The sequence below is a fragment of the Artemia sp. Qi Xiang Cuo genome, chromosome 3, assembly GCF_049724085.1.
Source record: "Artemia sp. Qi Xiang Cuo chromosome 3, ASM4972408v1, whole genome shotgun sequence".
NCBI lineage: Eukaryota > Metazoa > Arthropoda > Branchiopoda > Anostraca > Artemiidae > Artemia > Artemia sp. Qi Xiang Cuo.
The window spans coordinates 2,221,876-2,244,309 of record NC_142796.1 but is presented as its reverse complement, the minus strand read 5'-3'; the positions used below and the strand labels follow the sequence as shown (position 1 = coordinate 2,244,309).

The 22,434-nt window shown below is 36.1% G+C and overlaps 1 protein-coding gene across 1 annotated transcript in view; it reads left to right on the top strand.

The window, feature by feature from the left end:
- The first annotated feature begins 472 nt into the window (after nt 1–472).
- LOC148953649 (zinc finger MYM-type protein 1-like) overlaps nt 473–22,434 on the top strand; it is an 80,127-nt gene continuing 58,165 nt past the window's right edge. Inside the window, exon 1 of the mRNA XM_089087270.1 lies at nt 473–629. Coding sequence (XP_088943396.1) covers nt 473–629 — 157 coding nt within the window. The remainder of the gene's footprint in view (nt 630–22,434) is intronic.

The following is a 22,434-nucleotide window of genomic DNA, read 5'->3' as shown; positions in this document are numbered from 1 at the left end:
GTTTTCCCGTTATTAATGTGCCAAAGTTAAAAAATGAGCTTGGAGAAAAAAATTGTGATTTTTTATATAGTAATGATATGGATGTGAATGATAAATTTACACTTTGGTATTGGATGATTAAGGATACAGTAGTTGCTTGTAGTCAAGTTAGGAAGAAACGTATTTTGATTCGCCGAAGAAGCCTTGGGTTACGAAGAGTATTCTAGTTTCTCTAGCTAGGCGACAGCAATTGTATAAAAAGTCCGCATTAAGTAATAGTATTAGCGATGTAAATATTTATAAAGCGTATTGTAATAAGTTGAATAGTATACTTCGTAAAGCTAAGTTAAATTACCTGAGTGATAGATTTAAAAATGCGGAAGGTAACCCGAGAAAGACTTGGAATGTTATAAAGTCTGTTATTAAACCGAATAAGCCTGAAATTGTTTGTAGTCTTGTTGATGGTGAAAATATTCGCCAAAATACTTAACGTATGTGTGAGCACTTTTCCAGTGTAGGGGGCTGGTTAGCGTCGTCTGTTAAGCAGCTTGCAAGTGATGGTGTTTTTACTCAGTTTTTGCCTCAATGTAGTGACGTTTCTATGTACTTGCGACCAGCTACTGAAAAAGAATTGTCTGATGTGGTAAAAGGTATGCGAAATAGTGCATCCGGGTCAGACTTTATTACAACAAAGGTTTTTAAGTCAATTTTTCCTGTGATATCGCAACAAATTTTGTACCTGGTTAATGCTAGTTTTAAATGTGGTATATATCCGGAGTGTCTTAAAAGTGCCAGAGTAATATCTTTATTTAAAGGGGGTGATAGGAAAAATGTGAATCATTATCGACCGATATCCCTCCTTTCTGTTATATCAAGGCTAATAGAAAAACTTTTTAATTCTAGAGTATCTGAGTTTTTGGAGAATATTTCCTTTTTCCACTCTACTCAGTTCGGTTTTCGTAAGGAGATGTCTACTAAGCAGGCAGTTTTATTTTTGACGACGTTTGTGCATGATGCTTTGGACCAAGGGTCTAAGGCGGCGTCTATTTTTCTAGATATTGTTAAAGCGTTCGATTCAGTTGACCATGAAATTTTAATTATGAATCTAGAAAATTGTGGAATTAGAGGAAATACGTTGAAGTTATTTGAAACTTTTTTGAGAAGTAGGACCCAGTGCGTTGAAATTTCTAATGTATGGTCTGGTGAAAGAATGTTTGATTATGGTGTTCCACAGGGTTCTGTATTAGGTCGACGTTAATTCTTGGTTTATATCAATTACTTATGATTTTCTGTTTTGGATTTATTAGATAGTGCACATTCTAATTGTAGGGTGATTATTCCTAGTTTTGCAGATGATACCCATTTTACTGCCGCAGCAAAGACTGAATCTGATTTAATAGAGATAATGAGAAGAGGTATGTTAGGCATAGATAAGTGGATGAGAGTAAATAAGCTTTTGTTAAATCATAGTAAATCAGGTTTTATTATATATGGTAGATCATCAAATTTTTACCCTTGGGTTCTGGATTTACATATGGAGAATTATGTAATTAAGCGTACAAATACTATAAGATACCTTGGTGTTATTGTGGATGAATGCCTTAGTTTTAAAAATCATGTTTCTTTTATTAGTAGTAAGATTGCAAGAAATGTTGGAATGATGAGAAAGTTAAAAAATATTTTCCAGGATTCTGTTTTGAGATTGATTTATTTTTTGTTAGTTCACCTGTATTTAGTATATTGCATGAGTATATGGTCTAGCACATATTCAGTGCATTTGCAGCAGTTATATGTGATACAAAAAATGGCGCTGTCAGTGTTGTCTAGAGATACTCGGAGAACCTCGGTTAGATCCCAATATGTACAGTTAAATATTATCCCTGTGTCAGGTCTTGGAAAATTTTACCATGGGTTATTTATGTTTAAGTATTTTTCTAATTTAGTTCCCAAGTGTTTTTCAAATTTATTTATTTCTGGTGATGATGTACACAATTATTCTACTCGTCATGCTAGAGATATACGGACACCTCAAGTTACTAGTACTAGATCGCTATTTTCAATACGTCATGTGGGGCCAGTTGTCTGGAATAATTTGCCTGTTTTTTTGAAAAGTTCAGCAAATCTATGTGAATTCCGTCGGGACCTTAAAACCCTTTGTCTCCATAGGTATGAATTTGTATGAATTTGTTTAATGGGTGGTATAGTTGAGTCACTCTCAGGTTTGCCCGGAACCCGTTTTTCCCGTTTTTCCTATATATATTTATTTTTTTTTGTTCTGTTTATTTATTATTTACGAGATGGCGGCCGGAAGTTTTGGAGTATGTGAAGTATTGATTTTTGATTATTGCGACCAGGAGCCGAGTGAGTGTAGGATTTTCATTTTTTCTTCTTTTTTTCTTTCTTTCTTCTTTTTCTCTTTTTTCTCTTCTTTCTCTTTATTATGTTATTATAAGTGTTAATTTTAAGAGGGTAATTACTTCCGAACAAGCGTTAGCTTATGGAAGGTCATTTGTTTTTTTTGCGTTGTGTTGTTTTTGGAATAAACCCTTATCTTATCTAAAAAAATGGGTCATATCCAACACTATAAAGGCCATGAGATGGCCTTTACAGTGGTGTAAAATGTGAAGTTAAACTCTCCTAGGTATACACTTCGAGCATGAATTCAGTGTGTTAAATAAAAACCGTCGGCAAAAAGAATGAATTTCTTCAAGTTCTGATAGTTCAAGGTACAAAAATACTTTTGAAAATTAATATTAAGAAGAGTAAGTCACTTGAGTAGAAACGAGTTAGCATGAAGAAGTAATATTTTGCAGTGAAGACCAAATAAATAGAATAGCAAAAACACAGGCTATTTTTTCGCAATTGAAAAAAAGTTTGGAAGATGAAGAAAAATAATAAGGGCTGCTGTAATGACGGTGAAGCACGCTCTCAAATGAAATCTTACAAAAGGAAGCACATCTTTGCTTCCAGAAAATTTCTCCCAAATGTTTTCCAGAAATTTTGTCTAAGGAAAGTTTAAGGTAGTCATTTGACAGACGGTATGTGAAATAATAGCCTATACAAAAAAAACAATTGTGTTCTGATTTTTAGAGCTGTAATGAAAGAAAGGTCAAAATGGCTTGCTCACACTAAACGGGTGAGAGACATTATTGATCACCATAAACTGCACTTCCGGCTATCTATCTGTCACAAAACGAAAAGTAGATCATACCCAAATTGGTAGGAAGAGTAAAAAGAATTTATATAAATTTGAAACTTCGTAAGAGGGAGCAAAGAAAGAATCTTTAAAGAAACTAGGATGGAAAAGGAATCCTCTCAGCTGTGACAGCCCCAGGTGATTGGGTTCTAAAATGAGTTATTAGTACTAACGGAAATCGCAAAATGTCAGCTGCACATGTTTTTACAAAGGAACTTTCCAATAGTTCTTCAACTTGCGTTCCGCTTCAAATAAACCAGCATGCACCGAAATTAATTAGCAGATTTAGTATATAAGCTCAAAAAATTGCTGAAAAGAGGATACACTGCGGTTACTTTCTGAATAAGAAGGGGACTGGTTTTGAAAAAATATCTTGATTAAAATTAATTCAAGAATAGCTTTTTGAGTCTCAGAAAATCATAACGATTAATTTTTGATTGACTAGAAGAAAACGACCGTTCTTGAGTTAGAAAGATTTGAAAATTTTCCCGTCTCTGAGTTAAATTTCTGGTTACAATATTCATATATTTGCGTCCTCTTCCAGACTGTCAAATTTTCAGACTGTCAAAATTCCAAAACTGGTCAAAATTCCAGACTGTTTTTCTCATAGAGTGTGCTACTGTTCAAAATTCTAGATTTCGGGAAGTGCTAGCCCAAAAATTTCCTATCCCCCAAGAATACAAAATTGGTAGGCACTTTCACTAACCTAGAATCTTGATTATGAATATAACATAACCATCGAAGGCTTGGCCATTTTTCTTAATTAAAATCTAAGCCACTTTTTTTATTAAAATTAATCTTTGCACTATTCACAGAGATCAGCTATAATAATTTGCATACTAATTTTGATGAAGTAAAAATGATTTATCCCTCAAAAAGTTTAAACAAGATCATATTATATAAAAAGGGTGTTTGTAGAAAATTTCCATAGGGCAAGATTTTGAGCTCTTCTGTCCCTTTTCAGTGACAAAACAGGCAAAGGGGTATCAGTCGTCTTCTTTTGTTCCCTTTATATCAGTGCCACCCCATCTGGTGTGGAATTAGAATTTTTATCAAAAAAAGCAAACAAAATGACTGAGTATGGGATATCACTGTCTTACGTCCATTTTCAAGGCGTGATCAATCAATCAATGGGTTTATTGACCAAACAAAAAATATATAAATCACACATTAATAAAACATCTCAATCCATTCCTGGATACCGAGAACCACAATATTTATATCTTTAAACATAAATACTGAGAATGTTCATCGCTCCAACTCTCAGACACCATTTTCCATCTCATCAATCAATAAAAATAACCAAACACTCTCCTGCTTCTAGCCCCAGGGGAAACCACGCCATCATAAAAAAATGAAATAAAATAAAAATGAAGAATTAAAACATACAAAAAAACAACTATTTTTTTGCAATGCTAATGAATGTTCTTTTACTCTTTCCTTTAATGACACAAGGGATCATCTGTTGATATGGCACAAGTCACGAAAAGAATCTATTTAAAAATTTTGTTATACCTTCTACTGAGATAACTAAAAAAAGGTTTATTTGGGATATCTTCCATCGGAAGGCAATTCTAAATGGGGACAGTACTTGGAACATAACTTTGTTTTAGCTACTTTCATTGGGGAGTCCGAACTGCAGGTAGTCGTAACCAGTAATATTATGGTGAGTGTAAGTGATCAGATTGGAGTTCACATTGGTTTCAGCTTAATATTATCATTAGAATGCAGTGAGTGGGCAGCTATTTGTACTGTTTTTTTCTTATCCGCGTTTTGTCAGAATAGCAGCCTTAGAAGCCTTGTAAGCTGTAAACTCTTACAGTTAGGGAAGGGGGTAGTAGTCAAACTCTTGTTTGTAGTAATTTTGTTTGTTTCTAGCTTGATTCTAATATTCAATTTAAGTTTCACTCGTTTTAATATTTATTTATTCATTTATATTAATTAGTACTTGTTACATGTTTTTTACTATGATCGTTCATTTAATTCCTGATCGTTTGTTATGCCCCTTGGTTGCAGCTTAAAACCCTTGTCGCCGAGCTCTGAAGGGCTAAGTCAACCCCAGAAGCACTGTTACATGATATTTAGATTATTTTGAACAAAATGGCTACATCCAAACTTCGATCTGATGCATTTATTGCAAAGAGGGGGGAGGGGGCTGTTTTCTCTCTAATCACTTTTGACTCTTAAAAAGGGAATTAAATATATTTCCAATTAAATGAGCCTTCACTAAAGTTTATACGACCATTCCTTTAGTAAAACCTAATATTCTCCCCGATTATAACTTACAATCCTTGTCCCCGGTCTCCGGGGGCTGTGTCAACCCTGGGGGCATTGTAATATGATCTTTGGGATATTTTGAACAAAATTGAAATCTCAAAATTTCGATAGGATGCATTTGGGGAAAGAGGGTGTGGGTGGGGGGCTATTTGCCCTCCAATCACTTTTGATTCTTAAAACGGGAACTACAACTTTCATTTTCCAATCAAATGAGCCTCGTCCAATATATTACCACTCTTTCCTAAAAAATTCATATGCCTTGGGGACATAACTTAAAACTATCGCCCCCAGGCTGTGGGAGTTATTTCAACCTCGAAGGCATTATTAAATGATTTGGAATATTTTGAACAAAATGGCTACATCAACATTTTGATCGGATGCATTTGTAAAAAAGAGGGCGAGGGGAGGGGCTAGTTGCCATTGATCACTTTTGACTCCTAAGGGAACTAGAGCTTCAAATTCCCAATGAACTCAGCCTACTCTAATATTTATATAACCACCCCTTCCATGAGAACTTTACATACCCCAGGGCATAACTTACAATACTTGTTTCCGGGCTTTAGGACATTTTGTCGACCCCGGAGTTTTTAATATCTGGTCTTTGGGGCATTTTGAACAAAGTAGATATCTCAAAATTTTGATCGGATGCATTTAGGGAAAAGATTGCGTGCGGGGGGGGGGGGCTAGTTGCCCTCCGATCAATTTGACTCCTCAATAGGAAACTAGAGCTTTCAATTTCCAATCAAAGAAGCATCCTACAAAGTTTATACGACCCCGCTGTCCACATGAGCCTTATATGCCCCAGGAAATAACTTGCAAAAATCTCCCCCGGGTCTAGGGGGTTGCGCCAATCTTGGAGTTCTTATTAACTGATCTTTGGACTATCTGAACAAAATTGTAATCTAAAATTTTTTTTCGAATGCCTTCGAAGAAAAAATGGCGTGGGAGAGGTATTTGCCCTCCGATCACTTTCGACTCTTAAAAAGGGTACTAGGGCTTTCAATTCCCAATTGAAAAAGCCCCTTCCGAAGTTTATACGACAACTCCGTCTATATGAAGTGCCTCTGAAAAAAAAAACATATAACATTAAAGCCTTATAACCTTTACTATTGGCAACAATCAATCAACAAAAATAAATCAATTAACGAAAGTGCAAGAAAAACAATTCAAAAAATATGCAAAAAAACTTCCCGAAAAGGGTTGGTAACCACTAATGGTTACCAAACGCCCTTTCCGCTTAAAAATCTGGATCTTGAAGCAACATCTAGAACTAACAATGGAATAAAAGAAAATCATAGAACTGGATTGTAAAACTGTAAACTTTGGAACCACTAAGTGGTTTAGACCAAACAGGCCTTTTCGAGCAAAGTTGGCAAATTTGAAATTTAGGTTAGAAATTTACAAACACTATTGTCTGTGGAAATGACTTTTAATGATCCAGATTGACAATAAGACACCATGTTTACAACACTGAAGCAAACTTACTTCTGTGTTATAAGTAGCAGTACTTTCTACTTCCATGGCTGAGTCATGGAGAAGCAATTTTACATATCAGTTAGATGATTCTTTTCGTTATTCTTTGATTTTAGATTATTTTTTTTTTTACCCTTTTCAAGCTGTTAAGTTTTAGATTCTTTTTTTTCCTCAATGCTGAGAATGCGTTCGTATATCTTTTTGCCCTCTTACCCCTTGTGGTTCTTAAAAAGAGCGCAAGGGCTTTCAGTCTCCAATTAAATGAGTCCTTTCCTAAGTTTCGACGACAAATGCTTCCATACAAAGTGCCTTAGTGAAAAAACATAGATCATAGGCACGGTCAACTATTAAAAAACAAAACAAAAAAACAACATTGTCGAAAGTTTGGCCCTTTTCAGAGGGCTTTTGGAGTAACTTTCTTCTATTCTTTTTGTCACCATATTCTATTTAACCTTCCACTTCGTATTTATCATTTTTTATTCCTTCCAACTTTAGTATTCCATATTCCAATTTAGTATATATGCTTAAAAAATTTTAGAATGTATTGGATGCGTATAATAAATGTCTTTTTTGATATAAAACAGAAAAGAAAACGAAATTTCAAAAAATAAAGAACTAAATGTGTTATATCATTAGCATAATATAACTGCAATTATGTTTTTTAAGTAGTATCGGATTTCTGAAAACCAAAAAGCAAATAATTTCAGGTAAGAGAGGTAATGTGTTGCAAACTCCTTTTCAGACGTGTATTGTAAAAGTACAACATGCTTTCAACCACATCTCCGTTAGAGGAGTGTATTGCAAGGAGAGGAAATCAATCGCCCGCTCTCTTCTAGGGGCGTAATTTGCAATAGGGCAAGGGGGGGGGGATCGTCCCCTTCAGACCTATGATTGCCCCTCTTCCCAGCTGAAACTTAGTTTCTGCAAAAAATCGTGACAAAACTAATATTAACCTGCGTAATTTAACCGTATAAACATAATTTAAGCAGAAAAACATGTCAGTTTTCTTTAGTATATGTTTGCCCTTACGGTGCTATATGGTTCATTTTTCATTTTTCAATGGCATTTTCACTTGATTTGAGAAAAATGGTTCTAATTTCACACCCCCCCCCTCCAGTATTTTGACTAAGTTACGCCACTGCTAGTCTCTTGCAAATATTCATGGAATTGTTTTTCTTTTTTCACACTTGCCATAGGCTCAAGTGTTTTCAAGATTTTCTTCTTTCGTTTCGTGGTGGGTCAGTATATATCTAATCCACCTGATACATTGACCCATATAATACATCTCTAACCTACCTACATAATATATCTCTATGACTAAATGTCAAACATAATTTTTAGTAGACACCCGCAACACACTGATATAAGTTCCCGGGCTCGTTTCGAACTCCTTATTACATTCAGTCTAAAGTGGCAAATAAAAGCAATTTTAGTCCCTAAAATGCTTATAATCATAGGCATTGCAATAGCGCTGCCTAAGTAAAGAACGATGTTCGCACAATATATTATTTTTTATTTATTTATTTATTATTTTTTTTCTCCATACCCGGGCACTTCGTGTCGAATGAGTTGTCGTAGAAACTTCGAAAAAGACTCATCCAATCAAATTTTTGAGATAGCCATTTTGTTCAGTGTAGTTGATTTTAAGATAGAAATTATGTTTTTGAGGAGGACACTCTCCCACAGCCTTCAGGGCCAGGGATGTAAGTTATGCCATGGGAGAATATAAGATTTTTATATACGGCGTTGTCGTAGAAACTTCAAAAAAGGCTCATTCGATTGGAAATTCAAAGGGCTAGTGCCCTTTTTAATAGTCGAAAGTGATTGGAGGGCAACTAGCACTCCCCACGCCCATCATTCTCCCAAACACATTCAATAAAAATTTTGAGATAGCCATTTTGTTCAGCGTAGTTGATTTCCAGATAGAAAATGTGTTTTTGAAGGGGACACTCCCCCACAACCCTCGGGGAAGGGGTTTTAAGTTATGCCCTAAGGGGCATATAAGAACAATGTTAGCACAATGTATCATTTATTATTTTTTTCCTTAAGAGCAGGGCACTTCGTATCGAAGAAGTTGTCATAGAAAGTTCAAAATGGGCTGATTCAATCAGAAATTGGAGTGGCTTGTGCCTTTTTTAATAGTCGAAAGTGATTCTAAGGCAACTAACACCCCTTCCACGCTCACCATTTCCCGAAATCCATCCAATCAAAATTTTGAGATAGCCATTTTGTTCAGCGTAGTTGATTCCCACATAGAAATTATGTTTTTGAGGAGGACACTCCCCCACAGCCTTCAGAGTAAGGGGCGTAAGTTATGCCCTGGGGGCATATAAGGTTTTTATAGAAGGTGTTGTCGTAGAAACTTCAAAAAAGGTTCATTCAATTGGAAACTCAAAGGGCTAGTGCATTTTAATAGTCGAAAGTGATTGGAAAGCAATTAACACCCCCCCCCCTCCCCACACCCATCATTCCCCCACACATATTTAATCAAAATTTTGAGGAAACTATTTTGTTCAGCATTGTTGATTTCCAGATGGAAAATATATTCTCGAAAAAGACACTCCTCCTCAACCATTGGGGCAAGGGTTTTAAGTTATGCCCTGGGGGCATATAAGAAGAATGGTGGCACAATGTACCGTTTATTATTTTTTTCCTTTAGAGCACGGCACTTCGTATCGAAGAAGTTGCCGTAGAAACTTCGAATAGTGCTCATTCAATTGGAAATTGGAGTGGCTTGTGCCCTTTTTAATAGTCGAAAGTGATTGGAAGGCAGCTAACAACCCTTCCACGCCCACCATTTCCCGAAACACATCTAATCAAAATTTTGAGGTAGCCATTTTGTTTAGCGTAGTTGATTTCCAGATAGAAATGATGTTTTTGAGGAGGACACTCCCCCACAGCCTTCAGGGCAAGGATTATAAGTTATGCCCAGGGGGGGGGGGGGCATATGAGGGTTTTATACAAGGCGTTGTCGTAGAAACTTCAAAAAAGGCTCATTCGATTGGAAATTCAAAGGGCTAGTGCCCTTTTTAATTGTTGAAAGTGATTGGAGGGCAACTAACCCCCCTCTCACGCCCACCTTTTCCCCAAACACATCCAATCAAAAATTTTGAGATAGCCATTTTATACAACGTAGTTTTAAGTTCTGTAAATTAGGTCTTTGAGGATGACAACTTCCTCAAAGCCCTCAGGGCAAGGGTTGTAAGTTATGATCTAGGGGCATATAAAGGTTTTATTTAAAAATTCAACGCAGAAAATTTAAAAAAGGTTCATTTGGTTAGAAACTGAAATAGCTAGTGCCTTTTTAATAGTTAAAACCGATTTGGACGCAGATCACATCCTTTTTACATCAACAATTTCTCGAAACTTGTCCAATCCAAATTTTGAAATAGCCATTTTAATCCACTCGGTTTAAAGTTCAGGAAATTATGCCTTTGAGCAGGGCACTCCCACCACAGTCTTCAGGGCAATGGTTATAAGTTATGCCCTGGGGGGCATATAAGGTTTTTATAGAAGGTGTTGTCGTAGATACTTCAAAAAAGGCTCATTCGATTGGAAATTCAAAGGGATAGTGCCCTTTTTAATAGTCGAAAGTGATTTGAGGCAACTAACCCCCCTCTCACGCCCACCTTTTCCCCAAACACATCCAATCAATCATCCATCCACATCCTCAATCTGAAATAGATATCCCTTTTTTTCAACGTAGTTTTGAGTTCTGGAAATTAGGTCTTTGAGGATGACAATTCCCCAACAGCCCTCAGGGCAAGGGTTGTAAGTTATGCCCTGGGGGCATATAAGTTTCTTATAGAACGAGTTGTCGTAGAAACTTCAAAAAGGGCTCATTCGATTGGAAATTGAAATGGCTAGTTCCCTTTTTAATAGTCGAAAGTAATTGGAAGGCAACTAACACCCCTTCTACACCCACCATTTCCCCAATTACATCCAATCAAAATTTTTAGATAGCCATTTTGTTCTACGCAGTTTAAAATTCAGGGAATTACACATTTGAGCAGGACACTCCCCCCACAATCTTCAGGGAAAGGGTTATAAGTTAGGCCCTGGGGGCATAGAAGTTTTTATTGAAATCTTTGTCGCAGAAACTTGAAAAGAAGATCTTTCGATTGGAAATTCAAAGGCCTAGTGCCCTTTTCAATAGTCGAAAGTGATTTGAGGGCAACTAACCCCCCTCTCACACCCACCTTTTCCCCTAACACATCCAATCAAAATTTTTAGATAGCCATTTTATTCAACGTAGTTGAAATTTTTGTAAATTAGGTATTTAGGCATGACAACCCCTCCCCCTACAACCCTCAGGGCAAGGGTTATAAGTTATACCCTGGGGACATATAAGGTTCTTATAGAACGAGTTGTCGTAGAAACTTTAAAAAGGGCTCATTCGATTGGAAATTGTAAGCATGTTGTAATGGAAATTGTAATGGCATGTAAGGTTTTTTTTTTTTATAGAAATCGAAGTTGTCAAAACATCAAAAAGGGGTCATTCAATTACAAATTGAAGGGGCTAGTGCCCTTTTAATAGTCGAAAGTGATTGAAGGGCAACTAACCCCTCTCTCACGCCCACCATTTCCCAAACACATCCAATAAAAAATTTGAGATTTCCATTTTGTTCAGCGTAGTCGAAAGTTCTGTAAATCAGGTCTTTTAGGATGACAACCCCCTCAGGGCCCTCAGTGCAAAGGTGCCCTGGGGGCATATAAGGTTTATATAAAAATTTGTTGTAGAAATTTCAAAAAGGGCTCATTAGTTTGGAAATTGAAATTGCCCTTTTTAAGAGTCGAAAGTGAGTGAAGAGTAATTGACCCCCTCCCACTCCCACCATTTCCCCAAACACATCCAATCATATTTTAGAGATTAGCCATTTTATTCGAAGTAGTTGAAAGTTATGAAATTCATGTATTTAAGGGTGACCAATCCCCCAGAGCCTCCAGGGCAAAGGTTGTAAAGTATGTCCTGGGGGCATATAAGGTCTTTATTGTTAGAGTTGTCGTAAAAACTTCAAAGCGGGCTCATTCAATTGAGAATTGAGAGGGCTAGTGCCCTTTTTAATAGTCAAAAATGATTGGAGGGTAATTAAACATCCTCTCACGGGCACCATTCCCCTAAACACATCCAATGAAAATTTTCAAATAGCCATTGTGTTCAACGTAGTAGAAAGTTCTGGAAATTAGGTCTTTGAGGGTTCCAACCCCCCCCAGCCCTCAGGTCAAGGGTTGTAAAACACAAAATCGCCAAGAAAGGAAGAAAACGAGGACAACAGTCAGTGAAAAAAATTGAAAAAATATGCAAATATTTCGGCCAAGACCTCCGCTTGACCGTCCTCAGTGCAGAATAAAACTGATAAAAATATAAAAGCCAAACCTTAAAATAAAAACACCAAATTAAAATTGGACGACCCTTTTTTAGTAACGGTGAAAGGGTAACTGAATAAAAACATAAGCCTAAATGGCATTTCACGATTTCATTTTACGTAAAGCACTCTTGAAGGCTAATTTTCTTCCTTTCTTCGCGATTTTATGTTTCATCATGATTAGCCAGTGTGGTCACAGAAATTATTTACGACTACCTTACGGGGAGCTTTTGACCAAGTCTGTTCTTAGTTATTTTATTTTGTCTAAAAAACACGCCAACCTTATTAATCAACAAGAATTTTTACAGTATTGTAGAGTAAAGGGACTTCTTCCGAATTCCCTTCGTTTCGGCCTAAACCTAGGTACACACTTCGAAAGGCAATTTAGGGAAAGGATTGGTTTTCAGTCTTTGATTCACATTTTAAAAGACCAAAAAATGACGTTTTTTTCTTAGTAATACAATTTAAAAAACTTAACATTTTCTACAGCAAAAGCTCTTACCAACAGGTTTTCAGCAGATTTCTAGAATAGCTCAGACTACTATCTGTCATGCCTTTTGTATGGCTATGGTTCGTTTATCAGAAAAGTTTAAAAGTTAGAATGCGAAATATTTCAGAATTCAATATGTTTTCCTCCTAGACATTGGCCTAGTCCGGCCACTGACAACATATCTTCTGAAGTTCTTCCTCCGGAAGAAACCAATTTTTTCTCTAAGGGACCTAAATTTTGCCTGCCTCAAACGCATATGAATTTCTCAAAGATAGTCTCCAATTAGGAGGCGGGTATATTTGGTTCACGTGGTGCTGTGGAAAATCCAGATTTACTTCGAGGAGAGGTGGTTAAGAATATTCTTGATTTCATTCCATATTCCTCAAGGTCAAAAAATCAGGAAACACGAATTCTCAAAATTTAAAAAAAGACCCACACATCATTATCACCAGGGCTGATAAAGGAAATAAAATTGCTATCCTTGATAAAACTTCATATAATACAAAAGTTACAGATATTTTATCCGACACCCATACTTAAAAGCCCATAGATTCAGACCCCACCGATAAGTTCACACGTATAGTACGAAAGGAGCTAACACTTTCGCAAACTGAAAGACTTATTACTCCACAAATGTATAAATTGTTTTATCCTATAGGTTGTTTAGCTCCTAAATTTTATGGGCTCCCAAAAATCCACAAAGATGGAGTTCCTCTACGCCCAATTGTGGCTTCTTATAGCTCTCCGACTGCCAGATTGGGGAAATGGTTGTCAACACTTTTTGCCCCCTTATGCAAACGCAAACTTCATACATAAGAAATTCAGTTCACCTTGTTGAAAAACTAAAAGCGATTGAAATAAAAAAAGATATAATTTTGGCCAGTTTCGATGCCATTTCTATGTATACGTCTTGCGACATTAAAAAATGTGAACTAGCTCTTCAAAGGAAATTAGAAGATAATATTGATCAAATAGACTACAAAACACTGGATATAGAATCTATTATAAGTCTCGTCCGTCTTTGCAATAGTTCCTCCTCATATTTCCGATATAATAATCAATTTTTCAGCCAAATCAGGGGTTTACCCATGGGTACAAGTCTTTCACCATTTTTGGCAACTTTTTGCCAAAAAAGTTGCCAAAGCAACCTCTGCTTTCATTGAAACCTCTGCTCTAAAAAATTTCCCTATGAAATACCGGTTCTGGAGTCGGTTTGTGGATGACGTTATTTCTGTGTGGGAGCATGGCGGGGAGTCACTTAACTCCTTCTTAACTCATCTAAACACTTTGGAAACCTTCAGTTTACTTTAGAACTAGAACATAACCACAAACTTCCTTTTCTAGATGTTTTAATTTTTAATAAGTCTCCTGGCCTTGAATTTTCTATTTATAGAAAGTTTACGCATAACGATAGGTATTTGCATTTTTCCTCCAACCACTCTCCCTGCATAAAAGAGGAGTTGTTATTTCTTTGGTTGACCGAGTAATAAGAATATGCTCAGAGCCCCACATAGACTCAGAATTGAACTATATTAAGGACATTTTATTTTGCAATGGCTACCCTATAGAATTACTTGAGACCATCATAGACAAAAGACTAGAAAAGGCAGAAAATAATACATCAACTTCGCAAACCCCATCAGATATAGTCCCCTTGGTAGAGTATAATAAACTTTTCACTGTTCTACCCTACATTCCAAAATTGAGTGACAAATTGAAAAGAATCCTTAAAAAACATAAACTTAATGTCGCCTTTAAGAATTCAAATATTACAAAGAACTTTTTCTAACAACGGCAAAGATAAAACCAGCCCCATTCTGGGTAGTGGTGTTTATAGAATTCCTTGTTCTTGTGGCTGTTTTTATGTTGGCAGAACCCAACAGAAATTGGGGGAGAGATTATCTGAACATAGGTCCTCAATCGACAAGGCCATGAGGTTACACCAAAGGCCAGAGGTTTTTGATCCCGCCTTGGCGCAACATATCTATGAGAAACCAAACCATTTCATTTTTTGACGAAACCTCCATTGTTGCCCCCCGTTAAAGGTCTGACGCAAGTTTTCAGGGAGGCAGTTGAAATAAAAAAACGCATTAACCAAAAGGTAGCTCTTAATAGAGACACTGGAGAAACTTTTCTAAGTCCCATTTATGACAAAATTATTAATTCAGATCGTTTTTACGTACATCCACAAAATTATATTGTGCAATCAAATAAAATCTCCGATAATAATCAAACTGGAAAGGGATTAGTCTTTAAGAGTGCTTTACGTAAAATGAAATCGTGAAATGCCGACTTGTGTTTTTTATTCAGTTACCCTTTCACCGTTACTAAGAAAGGATCGTCCGACTTTAGTTTGGTGTTTTTATTTTAAGGTTTGGTTTTTATATTTTTATCGGTCTTATTCTGCACTGATGACGGTCAAGCGGAGGTCTTGACCGAAATATTTGCATAATTTTTCATTTTTTTTCACTGGCTGTTAATTGTCCTCGTTTTCTTCCTTCCTTCGCGATTTTATGTTTTATTAAGCTTTCTAAGGATTCCAAGACTTCTGGAGACTTTCATTTTAATCAGGTCAATATGATGTTTGAAGGAAAGATTTTCGTCAAGCAAGATGCATAGGAATCAAAATGATGAAACTTATTTATTTGAAATCGGCATAAAGATCCGATTCTTTTGATGTATCTACTGGTATTAAAATTCCGTTTTTTAGAGTTTTGGTTGCCATTAAACCGGGTCGCTTCGTATTTACAGTTTGTCACCACGAACTTTTTGAAAATATGGAATTTTTATTCATGCCAGGAGATAGATAACGGATGTGTGTTTATTTTTTTTTTTTTTCAGGGTTGATCGTGTCGATCAAGTAGCTTTAGAATATTGTGAGAGGGCTCATTCAAGAATTCTAGTGCCACTTTTAAGCGACCAAAGAGATACGAGGGCAACTAGGCAACAACTAATAAATGATCACATTCACCAGACAAAAGAGACTTGACTTACTTGACTTAAGAATCCTGCCGAGGGTTTGGTGAGAGAACAATGATAACAGGTGCCTCAAGGTTGCCCTATCGCTTGCCAGGCTCGCAGCTTCTTCCACCGGGATGTTGGCTTGGATGAGGAATTCATCGACTTTGTCTTTCCACCTAGTGGGGGAAGACATCATCTGGACCCCACCCCCAAATTAAAGAGAAAACGTATAAAAACGCAAACCATAAATACTAGAAATTAAAGACGAACCTTAATTTGAAACCATAAACCCACACACAATATTTGAAACATCATATATAAACTCGAGCCTCAGAAACAAAACCACGAAACCTAACGTAAATAACACAATACAATACAAAACTTTGACCCCTTAAACATTGACTGAAGCGTGAGAGAAAACAGTTAAAATCAGAGGCAACGCTATAGCGTTGCCTATAGTAAAGGTCATACGGCTCCAATGTTTTATTATTTATTTTTTCTCCCAGAGGCACTTCATATGGCAGGGGTTGTCATATAAATTTTAAAGGGGCTCATTGGATTGGAAATTTAAAGTTCTTGTTTGTAGTGATTTTTGTTCGCTTCAAGCTTGATTTGCATAAACCCACACACAATATTTAAAACATCAAACATAAACTCGAGCCTCACAAACAAAAACATGAAACCTAACGTAAATAACCCAATACAATACAAAACTTTGACCCCTTAAACATTGACTGAAGGGCGAGAGAAAACAGCTAAAACAAAAAAAGACTAGAATCCTACATTGATTTTTGTGATTTCTTTTTAGTAATTTTTGTTCGTTTCAAGCTTGATTTGCATATTCAATTTAAGTTTCATTCGTTTTAAAATTTATTTAACCATACGAATACAATATCTATTTTAAACTTTTGTACTAACAGCGGTTAAACTCTGGAGGTTAAAGAGTCTGTAAAGCGTGAAGAGGTTGAAAAACAGGTTAAAATCTGAAAGAGGTCAACGGTAATAAGCAGCTTGAACCCGTGTACTAAGTTAAAGGCACATACAGGCTACTCTAAGATGTTATTGATAGAGACTATATATATATTTAAATTAAACTCCCAGAAGGCACATCTATATGGAAGGGGTCGCACGTTATAGAATTTCAAAGGCGGCTCATTCCAGATTGTTGCAAGGATTCAAAGTTCTTGATTCTAACACTAGACCTAAGACGTTTAAATAAGAAAAATTCGTATTAGCGTAAGACTTAATACCTTGTACATATACTATATCTTGAGACGTTTCGTTCAGTTTTACAAATTTACTTATTGCATACACATACAAATGTATGAACCCCCCCAAAAAAAACGTTACTCTAGATATCTAACTACAAACAGAAATTTGAAAAAAAGTGCTTATTGGTCTACAAAAAGTAATAAAACTGAAAAAACGACCAAGTTACACAAAATTGAACCTTTAACAAAGGAAATGCAAAGTCATACCAGAGGAACTTATATCAACAAACAGTCTTGGACCCCAATTATGAAGATAAATCCCACGTAATTTCCCAACTAAGTCTCCAAAAGTCACTAAAACATATACAAAAATTAAATACAGAATCCCAATTAGAAAATTTTAGATCTAAATAAGAAAATACAGTAAATCCCCAAATATTATGACTTCAATCCTTATATGCGCACTTGTGCTTCTAGCACAGAATATTGATCCTAAAAAAAAATCAAAATTTTATTTTTGTTATTGTATAACAAAACAAAATTTTATTTTTGTATAATATTATATACTATGTAATTTCTGATCGCTGTTTAAATAATGCTGGGAAATCCGGCACCCCCTTCACATAAATGTCCCTTCCCCAAGGAAACATCCTCCTTGGAAAGATTCTACAACGTAACCCCCTCCTCCTACCCCCCCCCCCCCCAGAAAAAATCCCTCCTGAAAACGTCTGTATACTTTCTAATAACCGATATTATATGTAAACAATGGACAAAGTTCATAACTTGCAGCCCTTCCCCCGAGAACTGGGGGGATTAGGTCATCCTCAAAGACATATTTATTAAATTTTCGATTATGCTGAACAAAATAGCTATCTCAAAATTTTTGATTGGATGAGTCCGGGAAAAATGATTGTGGGAGGGGGCCAAGTTGTCCTCCAATTTTCTTGGTCACTTAAAAAGGGCACTAGAATATTTAATTTTCGTTCGAATGAGCCCTCTCACGATATTCTAAGACTACTGGATCGATCCGATCACACATGGGAATAAAAAAAAAAATAAACACGCATCCATGATCTTTCTTCTGGCAAAAAAATACAAAATTCCACATTTTTTCAGATAGGAGCTTGAAACATCTACAGAAGGGTTTTCTGTTACGCTTAATCTCATGATTTGATTTTCATTAAGATTCTATTACTTTCAGGGGGTGTCTCCCCCTTTTTTCGTAAATAAGGCAAATTTTTCAGGTCCAAAACATTTGATGGGTAAGACTAAACTTGATGAAACTTGTATATTTGAAATCAGCATAAAGATCCGATTCTTTTCATGTATCTACTGGAATTAAAATTGCGTTTTTAGAGTTTCGGTTAACTATTGAGTGGGGTCGCTCCTTACTTACAGTTTGTTACCACGAACTGTTTGAAAATATGATTTCTTTTTTGCCTGGAGAAAGATCACGGATGTTTGTCTGTTTGTTTGTTTAGTTTTTTGTTGTTGTTAGTAGGAAGGCCCTATCGACTCCAGGGCGAACACTGTGCTGCCATGTATAATCGAGTCTAATGGTTTTTCTCACTGAGGATGTTTTTTCATGGTTTTTCTCACTGAGGATGTTTTTTCATGGTTTTTCTCACTGTTGATGGATGTAGACATCTATTTATTGGATGTTTCTTGGATGGTTATGAGAGCTGGTCAATTTAATTGATGTTTTCTTGGATGTCAACATAAGTTCACAACAACAATTGCTGGATTATCGAGTCTAACGGTACAGGGGTCAATGAAACCTCTTTCTAGGTCAATTCATTTGTTGTTTTCTTGGATGTCAACATAAGTTCACATCAACAATTGCTGGATTATCGAGTCTAACGGGACAGGATCAATGACACCCCTTTCTAGGTCAATTCATTCGTTGTTTTCTTGGATGTCAACAACAATTGTTGGATTATTGATCGAATCTAACAGGACAGGGTCATTGACACCTCTTTCAAGGTCAATTTGTTTGTTGTTTTCTTGGAAATCAACATAAGTTCACAACAACAATTGCTGGATTATCGAGTCTAACGAGACAGGGTCAATGACACCTCTTTCTAGGTGAATTCATTTGTTGTTTCCGAATGTTATTGATTCGCTAACGGGACAAGATCACGTGTCTCTTTCTAAGTCAATCAGGGAGTGGGAAATATTAGCGGGACAGGATTGCAGAGAATATAAGGAAGGGATTTTTGCTATAGTTTTTATTAGGATGTGAATAGAATTCAAGGAGTGAGAACAGTTTGACTTTACTCGTTAGGATATATTTGCAATAATGATGAGTGGAATGTTTACACTATTAGAAGTTGATAGTGGAGTTGGTAGCAATGATACAAGAGCACCAAACATTGCCGTGGAAATCACGAGAGGATCACGGCTTTGTCTGGAATGGGATGAAGTATATGCAAGACATGTGATATCCTTGAGCAAATTTAAAATGGAGGATCAATTATGCCTCGCTGCAAAAGTTGATATAGCACATGTGAATAGACTTCAAAGTGCTTTAAGTAAATTAGTGAAGCATATCGAAAACAATAAGCTATATCGCTAATTGTACATGTGTAGTATTATTGTTGTAATTACAATAAAATTGTTTCGAAATCGTAAATGTTCCTTTTCTTTTTGTTAGATTAAGTAGAACGAATCATGGTCAGTCTAGAGTCAGCAGTAAGAGTGATAGGAATAAAAAATGAATGAATTCGAGAAACAGAGAATTAGCTCAAACCTGGTGATTATGGAAAAACATTTGATTTTGGATGATGGTTTTCTCGAGTTATCCCTTCAACAGAAGATATTCTCACAGGGAACACTTGACAATATAATGAAAACTGCTTCTCCCCCATTGGACTATTGTATGAAACTTTTAAAATGTGACTCAAATGCTTGTTCTCAATTTATTGATATATTAATTGGAACAAAGCAGAATTTTATTGTGGATATACTTTTGAAAACAATGCCATAGATTCAATGTAGATGGCTCCCCCTTCGAAAGAGGTAGCATCACATAGCTACTCCTCTCCCATTCCTTCGTCTGAATTTATAGAATGAGGATCAGTTTCGTTTTAGCTGTGAGAGAGTTGACATCGGAAACTAAAAACGTTCTATACATGTCCACTGTGCATGTACACTCTTGGCAGTTGGACATCATGTGAGAATTGTACAATTAATGATGACTATAATGAAAAGTGTAAATTACGCAATCCTCTTAAATTACATAGAGGATATGCAGTACAAATTAAAGGATGTAATTCATGTCTTGAAGAGATTTATGACTCTCATCCTAGAGGATATCTATGCTCCAATTGTCATTATGAAAAATGTGATCAGTGGGAGATTACTTATCCTGGTATGATTGGAAAGAACCCTAAACGAGATTTTAGTTTATTTCTACGACATTGGTATCGTCGTGGATTAAATTATTTTGGGGGGAAGAATCTGGTCTACGATTCAACTGTGGGAGTAACAAGACAAATTGGTTTCTACGTCATCGTTGTGACGGTACTGCCTATTATGACTATAAACCTAGTGATTTTTATTTGGCAGTTACCGAATGTGATTCACCAGTTGAAAACACTGTATGTGATTTCGCATCAAATAGACAGATTGAAACTCGTGAATTTCATAATATGAATGCAAATAATATCATTGACTATACAAAGAGATATGACAAGAGTGAAGTTATATTATGCTTTAGAAAATGTGACCCAGACTTTGCAGCCAATCAAGATCATTATACAGTGATTTCAAATGACCTAGCGGCATTAGTGTTTCACGACAGTTGCCTATACACCGAAGAAGAAGAAATCTAAAGTGAAGAATAAAGACATTGTTACTTATACATTTTTCATTTATTAATAAACAAATTCACATCCACTTTTTAAGCACTTTACTCGTAGGGCACTAAAATCAATATTATACAAGTCTGAGAGGATATTTTCCATCATAAAGTCCTTCAGAAGTGGATTGTCTACATAAATATTGAGAAACTGCTTGTAAGTATAGCCAAGACATCTGAACACGAAATACAGTAGCGCATGGAAACCACAGCTTTTAGTCGTCAGATCCTGCACTCTCTTCTGATTTTGAATAATAGTTTTACCACTGTTCTCAATATAGTTGCTGATGTGAGGAGTATAGAATGTATAGGGTAGGCCAAGAGGATCAACAAATTCAATCGTCTTCATTGTTTGAAAGATGCACAACCAAAGACCCGTCTGTACAGTTGACGGACTGCTATTAAAAATAATTAGGGTATTGTTGGCACTTTGAATTTTTCAAAGAAAGTCCGAGGGTAGACAATAGGATTTGTATTTGGACATGTAGGGGTCCATATTAAATACATTGATTATTTGACTGGTGCTCATGGTAGAACACTACCTTCGGGAGTGATTTCCCAATAGGTTTCAAATTGATTTAGCGAGATTAGTACGATACTCTCCGGTAATGGGTCGGTAAATGTACACTCTAAACGCACACTCCCCGTACGTACTATACTCATATCCTGAATGCCAGACGAATCCAATACAATGGTACCATGTGTTTTAGTAAACATTTCTTCGGTTATACCATTTTCAAATAGTTGTGAATCATGGTCTAGGGTTTGCATTGTCAACTCATACAATGTCCTATGGGATTTATCAAAAGATAAATTGTAGAGTGGGATTCCATTTACTTTGCAGAGAAGAGATGAAAGCCCAAACAATTCAAATTTATATGGGCAACCAGTCCACGATCCTATTGCACTAGCGCTTTTTACAAATGCCGAGGCCAGTTTTGGTGGAATTTTGCAATTGATAAAGGATGAGTCGGTGAAGGTGCGTGAGCCTGTGCCAATATGACATTGATTGGTGATTGTATGAGGAACAAGTAGTTTAATATTATTTCCAATGGCCCTCAGTTTTTCCACTGCCAAAGCAACAGAACTCATAACCTGTTGTTTGCGTACATGTAGTATTGCCGAGGTGAGGGAGAGAGTTACATCAGGATTGATAGCAAGTTCCTTTCAAAAAATGAAATTGGATGGTGTAAGCGTCAATTTTATATCCACTATAATATTGGGTGGTAGCCATTTAGGTATATTAAATATTTCATGATATATTTTTCCAGCTAGATGTAATTCACTAGTTGTAACATTTTTAAGTGCATCTGTACTATCAGTATTAGTAATATATTCATATCCATTGGAGGTGCCTCTCAATTCCTTGTATGACTTGGGTGTCATCAGCACGAATTGCATATAGCTTGTATAATTTGAAAGATTGTTGCTTGTGGTCACCAGTGTGCCATTGATGTAGACACTGATTTGCCGAAATAAATCATGTAATACACAATTTTCATATGATAATCTATCAACTATAATGTATTGTAGGATTTTCGAACTCTCACTCATAAATCTATAAATGTCGAAGAGATACCCATAAATCATTCTTCACTGGAGTACATTTGATAGTGAAATTT